This window comes from Callithrix jacchus, chromosome 1 (assembly GCF_049354715.1).
Source record: "Callithrix jacchus isolate 240 chromosome 1, calJac240_pri, whole genome shotgun sequence".
NCBI lineage: Eukaryota > Metazoa > Chordata > Mammalia > Primates > Cebidae > Callithrix > Callithrix jacchus.
This window is the reverse complement of record NC_133502.1, coordinates 171,073,680-171,092,697: the sequence shown is the minus strand read 5'-3', so window position 1 is coordinate 171,092,697 and position 19,018 is coordinate 171,073,680. Positions and strand designations below refer to the sequence as shown.

The 19,018-nt window shown below is 38.2% G+C and overlaps 2 protein-coding genes across 2 annotated transcripts in view; both read left to right on the top strand.

Annotated features, from left to right (window-relative positions):
- LOC103794845 (olfactory receptor 1L8) overlaps nucleotides 1-19,018 on the top strand; it is a 390,653-nt gene that overhangs the window by 339,637 nt on the left and 31,998 nt on the right.
- LOC100395394 (olfactory receptor 1N2-like) lies at nucleotides 767-8,119 on the top strand. Its single transcript, XM_078375615.1, is given in 3 exon segments — nucleotides 767-5,993; nucleotides 5,995-6,200; nucleotides 6,203-8,119. Coding segments are annotated over 3 exon segments (1,038 nt in total). The 5' UTR covers nucleotides 767-5,736; the 3' UTR covers nucleotides 6,778-8,119.

The following is a 19,018-nucleotide window of genomic DNA, read 5'->3' as shown; positions in this document are numbered from 1 at the left end:
AATCATGGTGGAAGGTGAAGGGGAAGCAGATACATCTTCACATGGGCAGAAGAATTGAGAATAAAGGGGGAAGTGCTACACACTTTTGAACAACCATATCTTGTGAGAAGTCACTCACTATCGTGAGAACAGCAAGGGGGAAATCCACCTCCATGATCCATCACCTTCACCAATCCCTCCCTTAACACTGGGGATCACAATTCAACATGAGATTTGGGTGGAGACACAGAGCCAAACCATATCACTGTGGGTTTATGTCTAACCTTTGTTTAATCTTTAGTTAATATATTTTCTATTTTCATATAAACACTATACTATTTTGCACACTGTAACTTTATGGTAAATTTAAAATTGCTTATTATCCTTTAAATGTTTTCATTATCTTTGGTGATATCCTCTTTATCAATTCCAAAATTATGATTTTAGCTTTCTTTTTCTTTATCAGTCTCAGTAGGAGTTTGTTAATTTTAGTAATCTTTTCAAAAGATCAAATTTTGGTTTGGTCAATTTTTCTCTATTGTACAACTGCTTGCATTTCATTGCTTTTCATATTTGTCTTTATTATTTACTTTTTTCTATTTTCTTTTGGATTAAGTTGCTTTTTCTCACCTACCTACTTAATGTTGAAGTAGATACCATTGATTTTTCACCCCTTTTTTCTATTGCATGCAGTTAGTGCTAGAAATTTCTTTCAAACACTCTATTTTGTTACCATCACCCTTAATATTTTCTAATTTTCACTGATATTTTTTATTTGACTCAAACTATTTAGAAATGCATGGCATCATTTCCAAATAATTGGTGGTTTTCTGATTATTACTATTATTTTTCTTGTTTAGTTCCATTATTTTTAAATATCAACTTTGTGTTATTTCAATACTCTGAAGAATTTTAGCCTTTTGCATGACCCAGTATATAGTCAGTCTTGTTATATATTTCATGAGCAAAAGTAAAAGCATATCCTTCAGTGTGGTCTGTCTTAATGAATGTTCCAGGTGTGTTTGAAAGAAATGTGTGCTTTGCTGTTCTTGCTTTTAGTGTTCAATAAATGTTGTTGAACTTAAGTAACAGTCAGAGAGAGGCTCTTTAAAAGAAACAATATTTATTTGGGAATGGGCATTGCAACAGCAATACACATACCATAGTAAATGATGGTAAAGAAAGACAAAGGTTTTTAAAGAAAAGCTGAGAAAAATGAGGATTACTTGATTATTTGAGATAATTGTCCTTGGCTGCAAAAATCACTAAAAAGGGTAATGACAGTCTGAGGTGAGAAAAATAGCTGCTGGGCAGATGTTCTCACAGAAGTGTTCTGTGTGTATGTGAGATTTCAGTGGCCTTTGTTCAGGGTTGTAGTTTTTTCAGTCTTTTGTGATAATTCTTGTATGAGGCATTCTTGTGTGGGAACCTTCCCTTTCTGGCCTTCCCTGGCTTCATTTTCCAGGGTTGTTAATACAAGTGACACCATTTTGATCCCGATGACTTTGCCATTCCCTCTTTTGATAAAGATTTTTCTCCAAAAGCATCACTGGTAAGTCATCCTGTTAGGTTTTGATTGCCCCTTGGTGCTGCGATGGACCTGTCCTGGGTTGTTGGTCTGATTACACATTGGAGGGAGTGACTAGTGACAAGAAGTCCATATCAAAATTCCTTTAGCCAAATTTGAACAACAAGTGAGGTTTGGAGTGAGTGATTTTTAGGCTAAGTCTATTTGGTGTCCACTATTAAATTCAATTTTGCTTGTTCCATAGGCATTGGCTATCATCAATATTTAACACTGTTAAAATGTTCTTATGACACAAAGCAATCTACAGATTCAGTGCAATCCCTATCAAAATACCAATGACTTTCTTCACAGAAATAGAAAAACAATCATAGATTGTGTATGAAATCACAACACACCCTGAATAACAAAAGCAACCTGACAAAGCTGGAAACATCATACTACCTGACTTCAAAATATGCTACAAAGCTATAGTAACCAAAACAGCATGGTTCTGGCAAAAAAACAGACACATATAATAAATAAACACCAAGAATAAGAGTTGAGAACCCAGAAACAAATCCACATGTTTACAACTAAATCATTTTTGACAAAAGTGCCAAGAATATTCATTGGGAAAATTTCTTCAATAAATGGTCCTGGGAAAACTTATATATATATATGCAGAAGAATAAAATTGGACCTCCATCTCTTACCATAAACAAAAATTAACTCTAAACGGATTAAAGACTTAAATGTTTGATCTGAAACTATGAATCTACCATAAAAAAATGGGAAAACTCTTCAAGACATTGGTGTGGGCAGAGATTTTTTGAGTTAGACCTCAAAAGCATAGGCAGTAAGAGCAAAAAATATACAAATGAGATTTCAACAAGCTAAATAGTTTCTGTGCAACAAAGGAAACAATCAACAGAGTAAAGAGGTTGGTTCAACATCTGAAATTATGTAATGCAATTACTCTAATGCACAATGCCAACAGAATGAAAAAAGATCATCTCAATAGATGCAGAAAAACTATTTTACAAAATCCTTCATTCTTTCAGGATAAAAACACTCAACACACTAAGAACATATTTTAAAACAGAAACAAATATATGAGTTGATAGAATTATTCATAATAGACAAAAAGTGGAAAAACTACAATTGTCCATCAGCTGAGAAACAGATTAAGAAAAGGTGGTATTTCTATACACTGGAATACTATTTGGCCTTAAAAAAGAATGAGGTAATGATATATGCTACAAAATGGATGAACCTTGAAAACATTATGCTAACTGAAAGAAATCAGATTCAAAAGGCCACATATTATAAGATTCCATTTATATAAAATGTGCAGAACAAGCAAATGATATCATTTACAAAAGCAGATTAGTGGTTTTCAGGATGGAGAGGAGGGAATGGAGAGTAACTTCTTAGTGGATATGCAATATATTTGGGGGTAATAAAAATTTTTGAAATTGATAGTAGAGATGGTTGCAAAGCACTGTGAGTATCCTAAAGTCCAGTCAGTTGTTCACTTTAAAATGGTTAAAATGGTAAATTTTATGTTACGTGAATTTTATCTCAATTAAAAATGTATGCCTAATGTGAATTCTAGAGTATACTAAAAATAACACAAAGTAGTAAAGACAAATTCTTCATAGTGTGAAGTAAAATGGAATTCTAAAAAATAATCTAAAAGAAGGCAAGAAAGGTGTAAAAGAGAAGGAAAAAATGATTTTAGAGGGTGAAATCACCAAGATAACAGAACACATGGTAACCCACTCACATCCCTCCAACAAGAATTCTGAACCCATCCACAGTCAAAAGTCTCTGCGAGAGCCTCAGGATTTAAGATTCTGTGAAACTCCGGCAAAGCCCAAGTCCTAGGAAGTTCATTTTGAGGGTGGAAATGCCTAATGCTTCTTCTGTGCCCTGGTTCAAGCCCAGAAATGGCACAGCTCATCAAGAGGCTTTGCTATACATCTTCTCACAGAGAAGCAATACTCTTCTCAGTGCCAAATCTTGATTGCACCTTCTGCATCCACATCACATTCCAGTTTATGTCATCTTTGTCACTCATTGATATTATTTTTGTAATTTCCTTTTTTTTGTTTACCTCACTTTCTCACAGATTATTTTAGTGAGTGGGAGCCAGGAATCTAAGCTAAGCCCCATGTTAGGAATAACTTGAACCCAAAGACTCAGAGAAGTCAAATAGCCCACCCGAAGCTAACAGGGCCTGGAAACCTTTGGTCCAGGTTTGGAATCAAAGCAGGAATGTAAATTAGTTCAACCATTATTTGTGGAAGACAGTGTGGTAATTCCTCAAAGTCCTATAACCAGAAATACCATTTGACCCAGCAATATCATTACTGGGTGTACACCCAAAGGAATATAAATCATTCACTTACAAAGATACATGCATGTATGTTCATTTTGGCACTATTTACAATAGTGAAGATGTGGAACCAACCCAAATGCCCATTAATAATAGACTGGATAAAGAAAATGTGGTTCATGTATACCATGGAATACTGTGCAGCCAGAAAAAGGAACGAGATTATGTCCTTTGCAATGACATGGATGGAGCTGGAGGCCATTATCCTCAGCAAACTTACTTACACAGGAAGGGAAAACCAAACACTGCATGTTCTCACTTAGAAGTGGGAGCTGAGGCCAGGTGCAGTGGTTCATACCTGTAATCCTAACATTTTGGGAGGCCAAGGCAGGTGGATCACCTGAGGTCAGAAGTTTGAGATTAGCCTGGCCAAAATGGCAAAACCTATTTCTACTAAAAATACAAAAATTAGCTTGGCATGATGGCAGGCACCTATAATCCCATTTACTCGGGAGGCTGAAACAGGAGAATTGCTTGAACCTGGGAGACAGAGGTTGCAGTGAGCTGAGATCATGCCACTTCACTCTAGCCTGGGCAAAAGAGCAAAACTCTATCTCAAAAAAAAAAAAAAAAAAAAGTGGGAGCTGATCAGTGAGAACACATGGACACAAGGAGGAGAACAACACACACTGGGGCTGTCGTGGGGGTGAGGGGAGGGAGAGCATCAGGATAATTACACTAACGCATGCAGAGCTTAATACCTAAGTGATGGGTTGATAGGTGCAGCAAAACACCATGGCACACATTTACCTATGTAACAAAACTGCTTGTCCTGCACATGTATCTCAGAACTTAAAAAAAGAAAGCTTCCTGCACACCACCTGCCATTCTGATTTTCTTCTACCAGAGTATCCAGCTTTCCCAGGAGATATCCCAGAGCAAACACCACACCTTAGTGTATAGAAATACACACATATCCCTGTGGACAATCTTATCAAATGCAAACCACTAATACACTCTGAACTCCATCCTCACAACCTCCTTGGTGAGTGCTGAGCCTAGGAAGCCAATTTATGCATCTAGAGCAATTAATTCATGCTTGTCTATGAAGAGCAACAAGGGAAATGGTACTCCAGAGGCCCAGAACCTAGAAATAGTCCTGTGACAATGTGCACAAAGAACATCTAACATCCATCAGTGAAATCTGGTGGTTGCTTTATAGCTGGCCCAGTGCAGCCTGCAGCCCCAGATTTTCTCACCCTTCTCATTTGTTATAGGCTAAGGATAACCCTGAACAAAAGAACTGCAGAAACAGAGTCGTTTTCTATGGTAATGAAAGCTGTTTAGGTCTGAGAAAATATGGTGACCACTATAAGAAAGGGGCAGGGTTGTGCTTTCCCTTTAAGATCTACAAAGATCTCAGTCAGCTTTTATTCTATCCTGAGATGAGCAGTGGAAAATGTGCTCTTACAGAGTGAGTTACTTATGTCTGCCTCTGCCGAGGAAGAGGTTTATATCAGAAGTAGTTGTGTTTCAAGGTGCTTAAGAGTATGGGGATTTGGCTTCAGGGTCTCAGTGAGTATTTAATGTCTTCTTGGTAATACTGCATAAGTAACTTAATTTTACTAAGCTTTGAAAGTTATTTGTGAAATGTGTGTAATAAGATTTACAAGTAATCAAGTTGATGCTTCATTGTATAGTGTTTATGTTACAAAATGGCAATTCTTATTTCCTTTGTGTTATGTGAACTGATAACCTGGAAGCCAGGGAATGTGGATGTTAATGAATAGATAGCAAGGATGGAACTGACCTGAAACTCACCTGTCCAGCAATACTCATCATCTTGCTTTTGTGTTTGAATCCCTCTGTCTCCTCACTCTCCCTTCCTAGGAGGATTGAGTTGAAGGGAACAATGGTCAGAACTTGGAAGGAAGGTCCAGGGTGGGAAGTTTCTCTATTAGAGATGGCTATAAGTACCACCATTTTTACAGTTTTTGACATGTTTCTCTTCTCTTCTTTCAGAAAGAATGGTGGAATGGAGAAAGGTAACCAGTCCAGGGTCTCTGAATTCCTCCTCTTGGGTCTTTCTGAGAAGCCAGAGGAGCAACCTCTCCTATTTGGCATCTTCCTGGGGATGTACCTGGTTACTGTGTTAGGGAACCTTCTCATCATTGGCCATCAACTTTGACTCACACCTCCACACCCCCATGTACTTTTTCCTGGCCAACCTCTCTTTCGCTGATGCTTGCTTTTCTTCCACCACAGTCCCTAAGATGCTCTTGAACATTCAGACACAGAGTCAGACCATACCATATGGAGGCTGTTTAGCTCGGATGCATTTTTTCATGATGTTTGGAGCACTGGATGACTTCCTCTTGGGGCGATGGCCTGTGACCTCTATGTGGCCATCTGCAAGCCTCTTCACTACTCCACACTCATGAGTCCTTTAACGTGCATGCTCCTTCTCATAGTATGCTGGATTCTCACCAACCTTGCTGCCCTCTTACATACCCTGTTCATGGCAAAGCTTTCTTTCTGTGCAGGCAACACCATTCATCACTTCTTCTGTGACGTGGTCCCTCTGCTACACCTCTCCTGCTCAGACACAAGCACCAACCAGGTAGCCCTGTTCACTGTGGGCTCCATCATACTCACTGGTCCTCTCTCCCTGATCATTTTGTCATATACACACATCATCTCCAGCATCCTCAGGGTTCCATCTGCCTCTGCCAGGCAAAAGGCCTTCTCCACCTGTGGATCCCATCTCACTGTTGTCTTCTTGTTCTATGGTGCAGCAATTGGTGTCTATCTGTGGCCCCCTTCATCACAGTCAGAGGGTAAAGACAGGGTTGCAGCTATATTTTACACAGTGGTGACCCCCATGCTGAACCCCTTCATTTACAGCTTCAGTAATAAGGATATGAAGACAGCACTGAGAAAGCTTTTGGCTTGAATGCACTTTTCTCCCAGAAGCTCTAACCTTATGTCCATATTTGGAAATTATTCCACAGAAGGCCCGCATGCTCAGGAAGCAATATCCCTCTCTCCCACCCACATGCTTAGCTATTAGGGAATAATTTCCTCCCAAAACAGCTCTTTAAGTTCATATTGGAATCTGCATCTGCTTAATGTAACTCTGTAATAACTTCATGGAGGACTTGTATTGCATGTAATTTTTGCACTTATTTCTCTGCTCTCTTTAGGGAGATCTCAACCTTTCTAGGACAAGATCAATAAAAATTTATTTGTAGATGTTCTGATAAACATGTGAATGATTTTTAAAGATACCTTTTAGTGAGCATTTATTTATCATTACCCTTTGCCAGTCACTGTGTCAGGCATAGGAGATACTGAGATAAGGAAGCCTCTGTTCTTTAGGAACTCCCTTTCTATTGCAGTGTGTAGTTGTGCTCATACACAAGTAACCATAAAATAGATGTGGTAGTGATGGTTTTGCCATACAAATTAATACTCATTTCATTCCCTGTATTTAGTTGGTTATGTGTACTATCTAATTTGGTCCCCACTCCCTGGCGACCCTTTTGAGTTGGGAACTATGGTTATGACATTTTTTAGATGAAAACACTCTGATATTAATAAATAGTAAATCCTTGCTACTCTATCCTTTTCAATGCTGGTGTGTGTATCAAAAGATAAACTCATATTCAACAAATACTGTATGTGTATGTATATAACCATCATGTGCCAGGTATTGTGTTATGCACTATTGCTAATAGTAAAAATAGTAAAATATTCTTCCTATCTTAATATAATGGAGACAGACACATAATCAGTTTGAGGTTCTCAAGTCAGACTGTGATAGTTGCCATAATAAGGGCTAGAGCACAAAGGGAAGAAAAATAATTCTTCCTGGAGTTGGTTAGTTACAGTTTTTAACCCATGAAGTGATATTTTATTGGATCTGAAAGTGTGAATGTTTGAAAGGATAAAGAAAGAGGAAAAACAAGGATCATATAGGGATAGGCTGTTTGCAATAGAGGCCATGCTGGTCCATGGAGCCAGCCCAATCCAACATTGGAAATGATTTCTCAGTAGTTCCCATACTAAAAATGCGTCTTGCCCAATTTTTCCAGTCTCCATGAAGTCTCTTGTTTAAATCATTTTTCCTATATTTCTTCTTCTAGGTGTCAATGTGTATTAGTTATGGCTATAGATTATCATTACCTGGGTCTTTTGAAGAATACTGATAACTCGAATTTTATTCTACACCTCTTTGAACATGAAGCCCTAGTATCTTTATTTCTAAAAAAAAAAAAAAAAATAACTATAGGAAATTCTAGTGTGCAGTTAGGGTTTAGAAACACTATTTTTTTAAATTGTATTTTAAGTTCAGGGGTACATGTGCAGATCTTGCAGGATTGTTGCATAGGTACACCCATGCCATAGTGGTTTGCTGTCTCCTTCCCCCCATCATCTACATCAGGCATTTCCCGCAGTGATATCCTACCCCAACCTCCCCACCACCACTGTCCCTCCCCTAGTCCTCCACCCCCCAACAGACCCCAGTGTGTGATGTTCCCCTCCCTGTGCCCATGTGTTCTCATTGTTAAACACCTGCCTATGAGTGATAATATACGGTGTTTGGTTTTCTGTTCTTGTCAGTTTGCTGAGAATGATGGTTTCCAGATTCATCCATGTCCCTGCAAAGGACATGAACTCATCCCTTTTTATGGCTGTATAGCATTCCATGGTGTATATGTGCCTCATTTTCTTTATCCAGTCTTTCATTGATGGACATTTGGGTTGGTTCCAGGTCTTTGCTATTGTAAACAGTGCCGCAATGAACATACATGTGCATGTGTCTTTGTAATAGAATGATTTAAAATCCTTTGGGTATATACCCAGTAATGGGATTGCTGGATCAAATGGAATTTCAAATACTAGATCCTTGAGGAAGCGCCACACTGTCTTCCACGATAGTTGGACTAATTTACACTCCCATTAACAGTGTAAAAGTGTTCCTATTTCTCCACATCCTCTCCAGCATCTGTTGTCTCCAGATTTTTTAATGATTGCCATTCTAACTGGCATGAGATGGTGTCTCAATGTGGTTTTGATTTTCATTTCTCTAATGACCAGTGATGATGAGCTTTTTTTCATGTTTTGTTGCCTCATAAATGTCTTCTTTTGTAAAGTGTCTGCTCATATCCTTTGCCCACTTTTGTATGGGTTTGTTTTCTTCTTGTAAATCTGCTTTAGTTATTTGTAGATTCTGGATGGGTAGCTTGCAAAAATTTTTCCAATTCTGTTGGCTTCTGGTTCACTCTATTGATTGTTTCTTTTGCTGTGCAGAAACTCTGAAGTTTAATTAGATCCCATTTGTCTATTTTGACTTTTGTTGCCATTGCTTTTGGTGTTTTAGTCATAAAGCCCTTGCCTATGCCTATGTCCTGAATGGTATTGCCTAGGTTTTCTTCAAGGGTTTTTGTGGTGTTAGGTCTTATGTTTAAATCTTTAATCCATCTGGAGTTAATTTTAGTATAAGGTGTAAGGAAGGGGTCCAGTTTCAGCTTTCTGCACATTGCTAGCCAGTTTTCCCAACACCATTTATTAAACAGGGAATCCTTTCCCTATTGCTTATTTTTGTCAGGTTTGTCAAAGATCAGATGGTTGTAGATGTGTGGCATTGCTTCTGAGGCCTCTGTTCTGTTCCATTGGTCTATAACTCTGTTTTGGTACCAGTGCCATGCTGTTTTGATTATTGTAGCCTTGTAGTATAGTTTGAAGTCAGGTAGCATGATGCCTCCAGCTTTGTTCTTTTTGCTTAGGATCATCTTGGCTATGCGGGCTCTCTTTTGGTTCCATGTGATTGAAGGTAGTTTTTTCCAGTTCTGTGAAGAAGGTCATTGGTAGCTTGATGGGGATAGCGTTGAATCTATAAATTACTTAGGGCAGTATGGCCATTTTCACGATATAAATTCTTCCTAATCATGAGCATGGAATGTTTTTCCATCTGTTTGTGTCCTCTCTTATTTCGTTGAGCAGTGGTTTGTAGTTCTCCTTGAAGAGGTCCTTTACATCCTTTGTTAGTTGTATTCCTAGGTATTTTATTCTCTTTGCAGCAATTGTGAATGGAAGTCCGCTCATGATTTGGCTCTCTCTTTGTCTGTTATTGGTGTATAAGAATGCTTGTGATTTCTGCACATTGATTTTGTGTCCTGAGACTTTGCTGAAGTTGCTAATCAGCTTAAGGAGGTTTTGGGCTGAGACAATGGGGTCTTCTAAATATACAATCATGTCATCTACAAATAGAGACAATTTAACTTCCTGTGTTCCTAATTGAATACCCTTTATTTTTTTTTTCTTGCCTGATTGCTCTGGCTAGAACTTCCAATACTATATTGAATAGGAGTGGTGAGAGAGGGCAACCTTGTCTAGTGCCAGTTTTCAAAGGGAATGCTTCCAGTTTTTGCCCATTTGGTATGATATTGGCTGTGAGTTTAGAAACACTTAGTGTTTGCTTACCACCAGCAATGGATGTATAAGGCAATAAAACACATGATTACAGAGTTTGTTATTTAGGCCATGACACTGTAGTCAGTTAGGGATAAAGCAAGTAGCACCAAGCAGTGTCTGAATACTTAACCTCCTAAGTTTAACTCTCCTACACCTAACTCTATGTCTTACCGTCTGCTGTAATCATTCACCTCTTCAGTAGTTTTACTTGAAGTCCTTCTCCAGACTTTCCGTTTTTCTATTCTTGATTAATGTCTATTTCAGTTTTATATGTTTCTTTTTTCCATCGAAACATTCTTATTATATAAATAATCACTAGAGGCATCTTCTTCAGCCTCTAGTGATTCTGAAAAAATAAAGTATGAGGCATCTTGTTGCCAGAGCAGCTGAAACTGATTCTTGAATATTTCTGTTTCATTGTGATCATGTCATCCTTTTGGACTAACCCTGAATGTGTACCTGGCTTACCCATTCTTGCAATGGCAAATAATGCAAGATTTCTGCTGTTGCTTTCTTCTGGTTTCATTCATTTTTCCACAAATTTGATGGCCTCTTGCATATAATTTCCTGAATTCACCAACTTAATTTATTTCATTTCTGTAGATCACCTTGATATTTTTTTACCCATTTCAAAATATTCCCCACACCAAATTGGAACATTTGCACCATCATAGCATTGCTGTGCTGGCAAAACTTAAACTCTAGAGCCAGAGATTCTTTCTTTGGGCAATTATAAGGATTAAATGAGATAATACTTATGAGGAATTTAGGAGGAGTTTCAGTACATTATAAGTATTCGGTAAAGGTTCTTCTCTCTCAGCCCTAGAAATACCATGGTACATTAGCCATTTCAATAGATCCCTATAAGGGATCTGGCCTTGATGATACATTTTGGTATTTGATACTTTCATTTGCATTGCTTCTGATGGTTACATGTTACTACCTGGGTCTCTGATATTCCAGAAGGATTTTATTCCCATTGGCACTAGGGAGCTGTTGACTCTAGCTCCATGTTGGGATTTTCTATCCACTCTGTCCCAGAAAGGAGAGCCCCCAGTCAACTTTTCAGTGATTCTGTTGTCCTCACCTGTGGATTATTTATTGCTTTAGTGAAGAGAATGTCTTTTGGCCCTTCTTGGGGAACATAGTTAGCTGGTAGGTTCTCTGGCCTCATATAATAGATTCATTCTAGCATGGCTGCAGCCCTGGGATTTCTGACCTCTTCCAGGAAGTTCTAGCATTTGCATTTCATTTACTCTATAGTAATGCATTTCATTTCCATCATTTCCAAGCCTCAATCAGTGATCCCAGAAAAGTATGAGAGCTTGTTTTGGGTGTTGCTGTCTCCTGTTACATGAGAGTGCTCCTATATCAAACAGTTTTACCCTACTCAGCCTTATGTTCCACAACTTCCTTGTTCAGCACCCTAAGGAATCACTTTCATTTTATTCCTCCAGTTATTATTGGCATGTATTAGCCATATTCTTCTCCCCTTTTAATGAATAAGGTAAACATTCCCATAGCAGAGACTGTTATTTCTTGTTGGGACTATGCTAAAATAGGTTCCTACTTACTAGTCCAAACAACATGAGGGAGAAAGACATTTTGAAGAAGACAAATATTTCTTGTTTGTCTTCCATCTCAGATCAGGGCTTTTTCAATGATCAATTGCTGCATACCAAACGACTCCCAAACTTAGTGTTTAGAAAAACAACAATGATCTACTTAGTTTTGGTTTCTGTTGGGTAACAGTTTGAACTCAGCTCAGCTGGGGAGTTCTTTTTGCAGAAAAGAAGGCTAGTCGATGACATGCCTGCAGTTAGCAGTTCATCAACTGGGTGGCTCTACTTCTAGAGATCAACTACTTGTTGACCGAAGCAGTGGAAGGAAGGGAGGGACACACGTCTTTCATTGTACAACAGCCTGTACTAGGCTTATTCACATGTTGGCAGAGTTTTAAAAGCAGCATGAAAACATGCACTTTTCATACCCTTGCTTGTGTCAAATTTGCTGTTGCTTTATTGGTCAAAGACAGGCTTAAAGCCAATTCATATTCAAGGGGTGCAGATTTCACTTCTTGATAGAAAGAGATAAAAGTCACGTTGCAGGGATATGGAATCAGGAAGAGAACAAAGTTGTCACTGATGTAAAAATCTACCACAAATCCATTTCATGATAATCAGGTGGCGGATCTCTACTCTTCTTATGAAGGGGAAGTAGAGTGTTTCCATCCACCTGTAGGATTTAGAGGATTCTGGAGATTCACAATACTATATCCAAATGTCCAAATGACAGGTCTCACATTTCCATTCTTTTCCTATCCTAGCCCTGAATTCAGAATAGGAAACTTGCCAGGGCTATGCTCCAAAAACTCGTAAGATCAGATTCTGGGCCTGATTTTCAGTATATACTCCACTTTGGCTGTTTCTTTAAATGCTTAAGGGAGCCATTTGGCTTGCACAGCATGCTTTTGGTAGAGAGCTGGCTGAGCTGGTCTGTCAGCTTCTTCAATGTGTCTAGGAAAGGAAACAAAAGCAAATCAAATTTACAACCTTTATAATTACTCTTACCCTTTGTTTTATATGCTAGAGTTATGACATACTTCAGTGCTTCCCCTTCTACCTATACTTATTTCCAATCTACTACTAAGGAGAGTCTTAGTAATTGTGATAGTACACACAACTGAAGTTAATATTGCCCCACTCGTCACCAGCAATGTGGTCTTTGCTGCCATCTGTACAGCAGGGAGTCCAATTTCAGAACCTTATACCAAAGATCTGTTTCTCTAAGGCCCAATTGGGTTATCCAGTGCCTTAGTTTGAGTTTCTTTAAAGCAGATGTTGAGATAAAGAATTGGATACAGGTAGTTTCTTTCAGAGATGATTCCAGGAAACATAAATTAGAGAGTATAGAAAATGAGACAGGGAAGGGAGAAAGTCTATAAAGGATGCATACATGTGAGTTATGTTGTGAGCAACTGTAGACAATCTTTCTAGAGATACTCTGAGAAACTATACTGAATATAAAACTAAGAGTAGCCCCACCAGAGGTCAGGATGTGGTGATATTTGTACTGCAACTTCCACCAGCTCTCAATTTTGTTTTTGCGGCTTTCACACTAATTTCCCTCCAGCTGTTTTTTATTGACTTTTATTTTAAGTTCATGGGTACATGTGCAGGTTTTTTATGTAGGTAAACTTGTGTCATGGGGGTTTGTTGTACAGATTATTTCGTCACCCAGGTATTAAGACTAAGTACCCATTAGTTACTTTTCCTAATCCTCTCCCTCCTCCCAACCTCCACCCTCTGATAGGCTTCATTGTGTATTGTTCCCTCTATGTGTCCATGTGTTCTCATAATTTAGCTCCCACTTCTAAGTGAGAACATGGGGTATTTGGTTTTCTGTTCCGCATTCGTTTGTTAAGGATAATGGCCTTCAGTTCCATCCATGTTCCTTAAAAGAACATGATCGCATTCTTTTTGATGGCTGCATAGTATTCCGTGGTGTATATGTACTACATTTTCTTGATATAGTCAATCATTGATGGGCGTTTAGGTTGATTCCATGTCTTTGCTTTTGTGAATAGTGCTGCAGTGAACGTACACATGTGTGTGTCTTTACAGAGGAACGATTTATATTCCTTTGGGTGTATACCCAGTAACGGGATTGCTGAGTCAAATGGTATTTCTGTCTTTAGGTCTTTGAGTAATCTCCACACTGTCGTTCACAATGGTTGAATTAATTTACACTCCCACCAACAGTGTATGAGCATTCCTCTTTCTCACCAGCATCTGTTATTTTTTTACTCTTAAATAATAGCCATTCTGACTGGTGTGAGATAATATCTCATTGTGGTTTTGATTTGCATTTCTCTGATGATTAGTGATGTTGAGTATTTTTTCATATGCTTTTTGGCTGCGTGTATGTCTTCTTTTGAAAAGTGTCTGTACATGTCCTTTGCCCACTTATTTTTATTTTTATTTTTTAATTTTACTTTAAGGTCTGGGGTACATGTGCAGATCTTGCAGGATTGTTATGTAGGTATACACATGCCATAGTAATTTGCTGCCTCCATCCCCCCATTACCTACATTAGGTATTTCTCCTACTGTTACCCCTCCCCAATTTCCCCACCCCTTGCTATCCCTCTGCTAGTCCCCCAACCCCCAATAGACCCCAGTGGGTAATGTTCCCCTCCCTGTGTCCATGTGTTCTCATTGTTCAACACCCACTTATGAAAGAGAATATGCAGTACTTGGTTTTCTGTTCTTGTATCAGTTTGCTGAGAATGATGGTTTCCAGATTCATCTGTGTCCCTGCAAAGGACATGAACTCATCCTTTTTTATAGCTGTATAGTATTCCATGGTGTATATGTGCCTCATTTTCTTTATCCAGTCTTTCATTGATGGGCATTTGGGTTGGTTCCAAGTCTTTGTGATTGTAAACAGTGCCACAATGAACATACGTGTGCATGTGTCTTTGTAATAGAATGATTTATAATCCTTTGGATATATACCCAGTAATGGGATTGCTGGATCAAATGGAATTTCAAATTCTAGATCCTTGAGGACTCGCCACACTGTCTTCCACAATGGTTGGACTCATTTACACTCCCACCAACAGTGTAAAAGAATTCCTATTTCTCCACATCCTCTCCAGCATCTGTTGTCTCCAGACTTTTTAATGATCGCCATTCTAATTGGCCTGAGATGGTATCTCAACATGGTTTTGATTTGCATTTCTCTAATGACCATTGATGACGAGCATTTTTTCATATGTTTCTTGGCCACATAAATGTCTTCTTTTGAAAAGTGTCTGTTCATATCCTTTGCCCACTTTTTGATGGAGCTATTTTTTTCTTGTATATTTGTTTTAGCTCTTTGTAGATTCTAGATATTAGCCCTTTGTCAGATGGGTAGCCTGCAAAATTTTTTTCCATTCTGTTGGTTGCTGGTTCACTCTAATGACAGCTTCTTTTGCTGTGCAGAAGCTCTTAAGTTTAATTAGATTCCATTTGTCTATATTGGCTTTTGTTGCCATTGCTTTTGGTGTTTTAGTCATGAAGTCCTTGCCTATGCCTATGTTGCGAATGGTATTGCCTAGGTTTTCTTCAAGGGTTTTTATGGTGTTAGGTCTTAGGTTTAAGTCTTTAATCCATCTGGAGTTAATTTTAGTGTAAGATGTAAGGAAGCTGTCCAGTTTCTGCTATGTGCACATGGCTAGCCAGTTTTCCCAACACCATTTATTAAACAGGGAATCCTTTCCCCATTGTTTGTTTTTTTTTCAGGTTTGTCAAGGATCAGATGGTTGTAGATGTGTGGCATTGCTTCCAAGGCCTCTGTTCTGTTCCATTGGTCTATAACTCTGTTTTGGTACCAGTACCATGCTGTTTTGATTACTGTAGTCTTGTAGTATAGTTTGAAGTCAGGTAGCATGATGCCTCCAGGTTTGTTTTTATTGCTTAGGATTGTCTTGGCTATGTGGGCTCTCTTTTGGTTCCATATGAAGTTTAAGGTGGTATTTTCCAGTTCTGTGAAAAAGGGCAATGATAGCTTGATGGGGATAGTGTTGAATCTGTAAATTACTTTGGGCAGTATGGCCATTTTCACAATATTGATTTTTCCTAACCATGAGCATGGAATATTTTTCCATCTGTTTGTGTCCTCTCTAATTTCCCTGAGCAGTGGTTTGTAGTTCTCCATGAAGAGGTCCTTTACATCCTTTGTTAGTTGTATTCCTAGGTATTTTATTCTCTTTGTAGCAAACTGGCAAACTGGATAAAAAGTCAAGACCCATCAGTGTTCTGTATTCAGAAGACGCATCTCATGTAATTTTTATAAAAATTCTTCTTGAGGAGTCTTGTGCTGTTGCAGGGGCTGAAGTGCAGTGCTGTGATCCCAGCTCAGTGCAACCTCCACCTCCCAAATTTAAACAATTCTCCTGCCTCAGCCTCCTGAGCAGCTGGGATTACAGGTGACTGCCACCACACCCAGCTAATTGTTTGTATTTTTAGTAGAGACAGGGTTTCACCACATTGGCCAGGCTGATCTCAAACTCCTGACCTCATAATTCATCTACTCTGGCCTCCCAAAATGCTGGAACTACAGGCATGAGCCATGACGCCCAGTCTCATATAATGACTTTCCTCTGGGTAGATACATGGTAGCAGGATTGCTGGATCAAATGGTATATCTGTTCATTCTTTACATATATGTATGCATATATATATATTTTTTTTTTATTGCATTTTAGGTTTTGGGGTACATGTGAAGAACATGCAAGATTGTTGCATAGGTACATATATTGCAATGTGGTTTGCTGCCTTCCTCCCCATCATCTATATCTGACATTTCTTCCCGTGTTATCCCTCCCCAACTCCCCACCCCCCACTGTCCCTCCCCTCCTTCCCCCCCACAGACCCCAGTGTGTGATGTTCCCCTCCCTACGTCCATGTGTTCTCCTTGTTCAACACCTGCCTATGAGTGAGAACATGCAGTGTTTGATTTTCTGTTCTTGTGTCAGTTTGCTGAGGATGATGGTTTCTAGGTTCACCCATGTCCCTACAAAGGACACGAACTCATCATTTTTTGTGGCTGCATAGTATTCCATGGTGTATATGTGACACATTTTCCCTGTCCAGTCTATCATTGATTGGCATTTGGGTCGGTTCCAAGTCTTTACTATTGTAACCAGTGCTACAATGAACATTCGTGTGCATGTGTCCTTATAATAGAACGATTTATAATCCTTTGGATATATACCAGTAATGAGATTGCTGGGTCAAATGGAATTTCTATTTCTAGGTCCTTGAGGAATTGCCACACTTCCTTCCACAATGGTTGAACAAATTTACACTCCCACCAACCATGTAAAAGTGTTCCTATTTCTCCACATCCTCTCCAGCATCTGTTGTCTCCAGATTTTTTAATGATTGCCATTCTAACTGGCATGAGATGGTATCTCAGTGTGGTTTTGATTTGCATTTCTCTAATGGCCAGTGATGATGAGCATTTTTTCATGTTTGTTGACCTCATATATGTTTTCTTTTGTAAAGTGTCTGTTCATATCCTTTGCCTACTTTTGAATTGGCTTATTTGTTATTTCTTGTAAATCTGTTTTAGTTCTTTGTATATTCTGGATATTAGCCCTTTGTCAGATGAGTAGATTGCAAAAATTTTTTCCCATTCTATTGGTTTCCAATTCACTCTAATTGTTTCTTTTGCTGTACAGAAGCTCTGGAGTTTAATTAGGTCCTATTTGTCTATTTTGGCTTTTGTTGCCAATGCTTTTGGTGTTTTAGTCATGAAGTCCTTGCCTATGCCTATGTCCTAAATGGTTTTGCCTAAGTTTTCTTCTGAGGTTTTTATGGTGTTAGGTCTTATGTTTAAGTCTTTAATCCATCTGGAGTTAATTTTAGTGTAAGGTGTCAGGAAGGGGTCCAGTTTCTGCTTTCTGCACATGGCTAGCCAGTTTTCCCAACATCATTTATTAAACATGGAATCCTTTCCCCATTGCTTGTTTTCATGAGGATTGTCAAAGATCAGGTGGTTGTAGATGTGTGGCATTGCCTCCAAGGGCTCTGTTCTGGTCCATTGGTCTATGTCTCTGTTTTGATACCAGTACTCATTCTTTAATGAATCTCCACAGTGTTTTCCATAGTGATTGTACTAATTTACATTCTCACCAGAAATGTAAAAGTGTTTCCTTTTCACCACATCCATGCTTGGCAATATTTTTAGTATTTATATGATCAGATTCCTGAAAGTGAAAGTCTAGGTCGTAGGCAGTATAACTAATTAATTAAGCATTTATTGAATTTCTATGCCAAACACTGTATTTGGTACTGATGATATGAAGGTGAGAGGGAACAGAAACAAGAACAATGCATCTTTCTTTATATGGCTTAATGTAATTATGAACATTTTTGTTCAGAAATGCTTATACCACTTCCAACAGTATCATTTGGATAAATTCCTCAAAGTGAAAAATATTTAAATAAATACTGTTAAATTCTCTACAGAGTTATTGTGATACTTTCCATTTCCATCTGCACTCTCAGTGTTAATACTAGGTATTATGTTCTTTTCAATCTTTAATAGATAATATAATTGGTGAAAAAAGTGTCGCTATTATTTTATCCAGTATTTTATTATTGCTAGTATCATTAATTATTTGTTCACATGCTTACTAAGCCATTCTATTTCTTCTTTTGTGAATTACCTGTTCGTTTTCTTTAAACATTTTTGTCATTGAGGTATTTGCCTTCTTTCATAATTCTGTTTTTAAATTCAAACACTGACTATATCACAATGATTTTTGTATGTGGAAGTCATATGTGTAAAACTGTTGAAAACTTTGGGCTAAATAAAATTATTTTAAGCCCTTAAATTCAAAGTCTGTCTACAATAATAGTATCAACCCGATTTTGAGACTTTTCTAAATTGTTCAACATTGTCTGTATTAATACTGGCTTATACTGAAAGACTAAATTTAAGGCATCAATGTATGAATAGATTAAATGCTTCTTTAGAGGGAGAGAAAAAAGAAAGACTAGATCACAGAAACAAATATTTTTAATGTTTATAATATATGCTGTCAATTTATTTCCTAGAATGATATGCCACTTTGTACTCACACTACTAGCAGCAGTTGAAAGGATCTCCTTTTCCTGCCTCCACCCAGAATACACTTCTGTCATTTAAAAACCCAATTATATA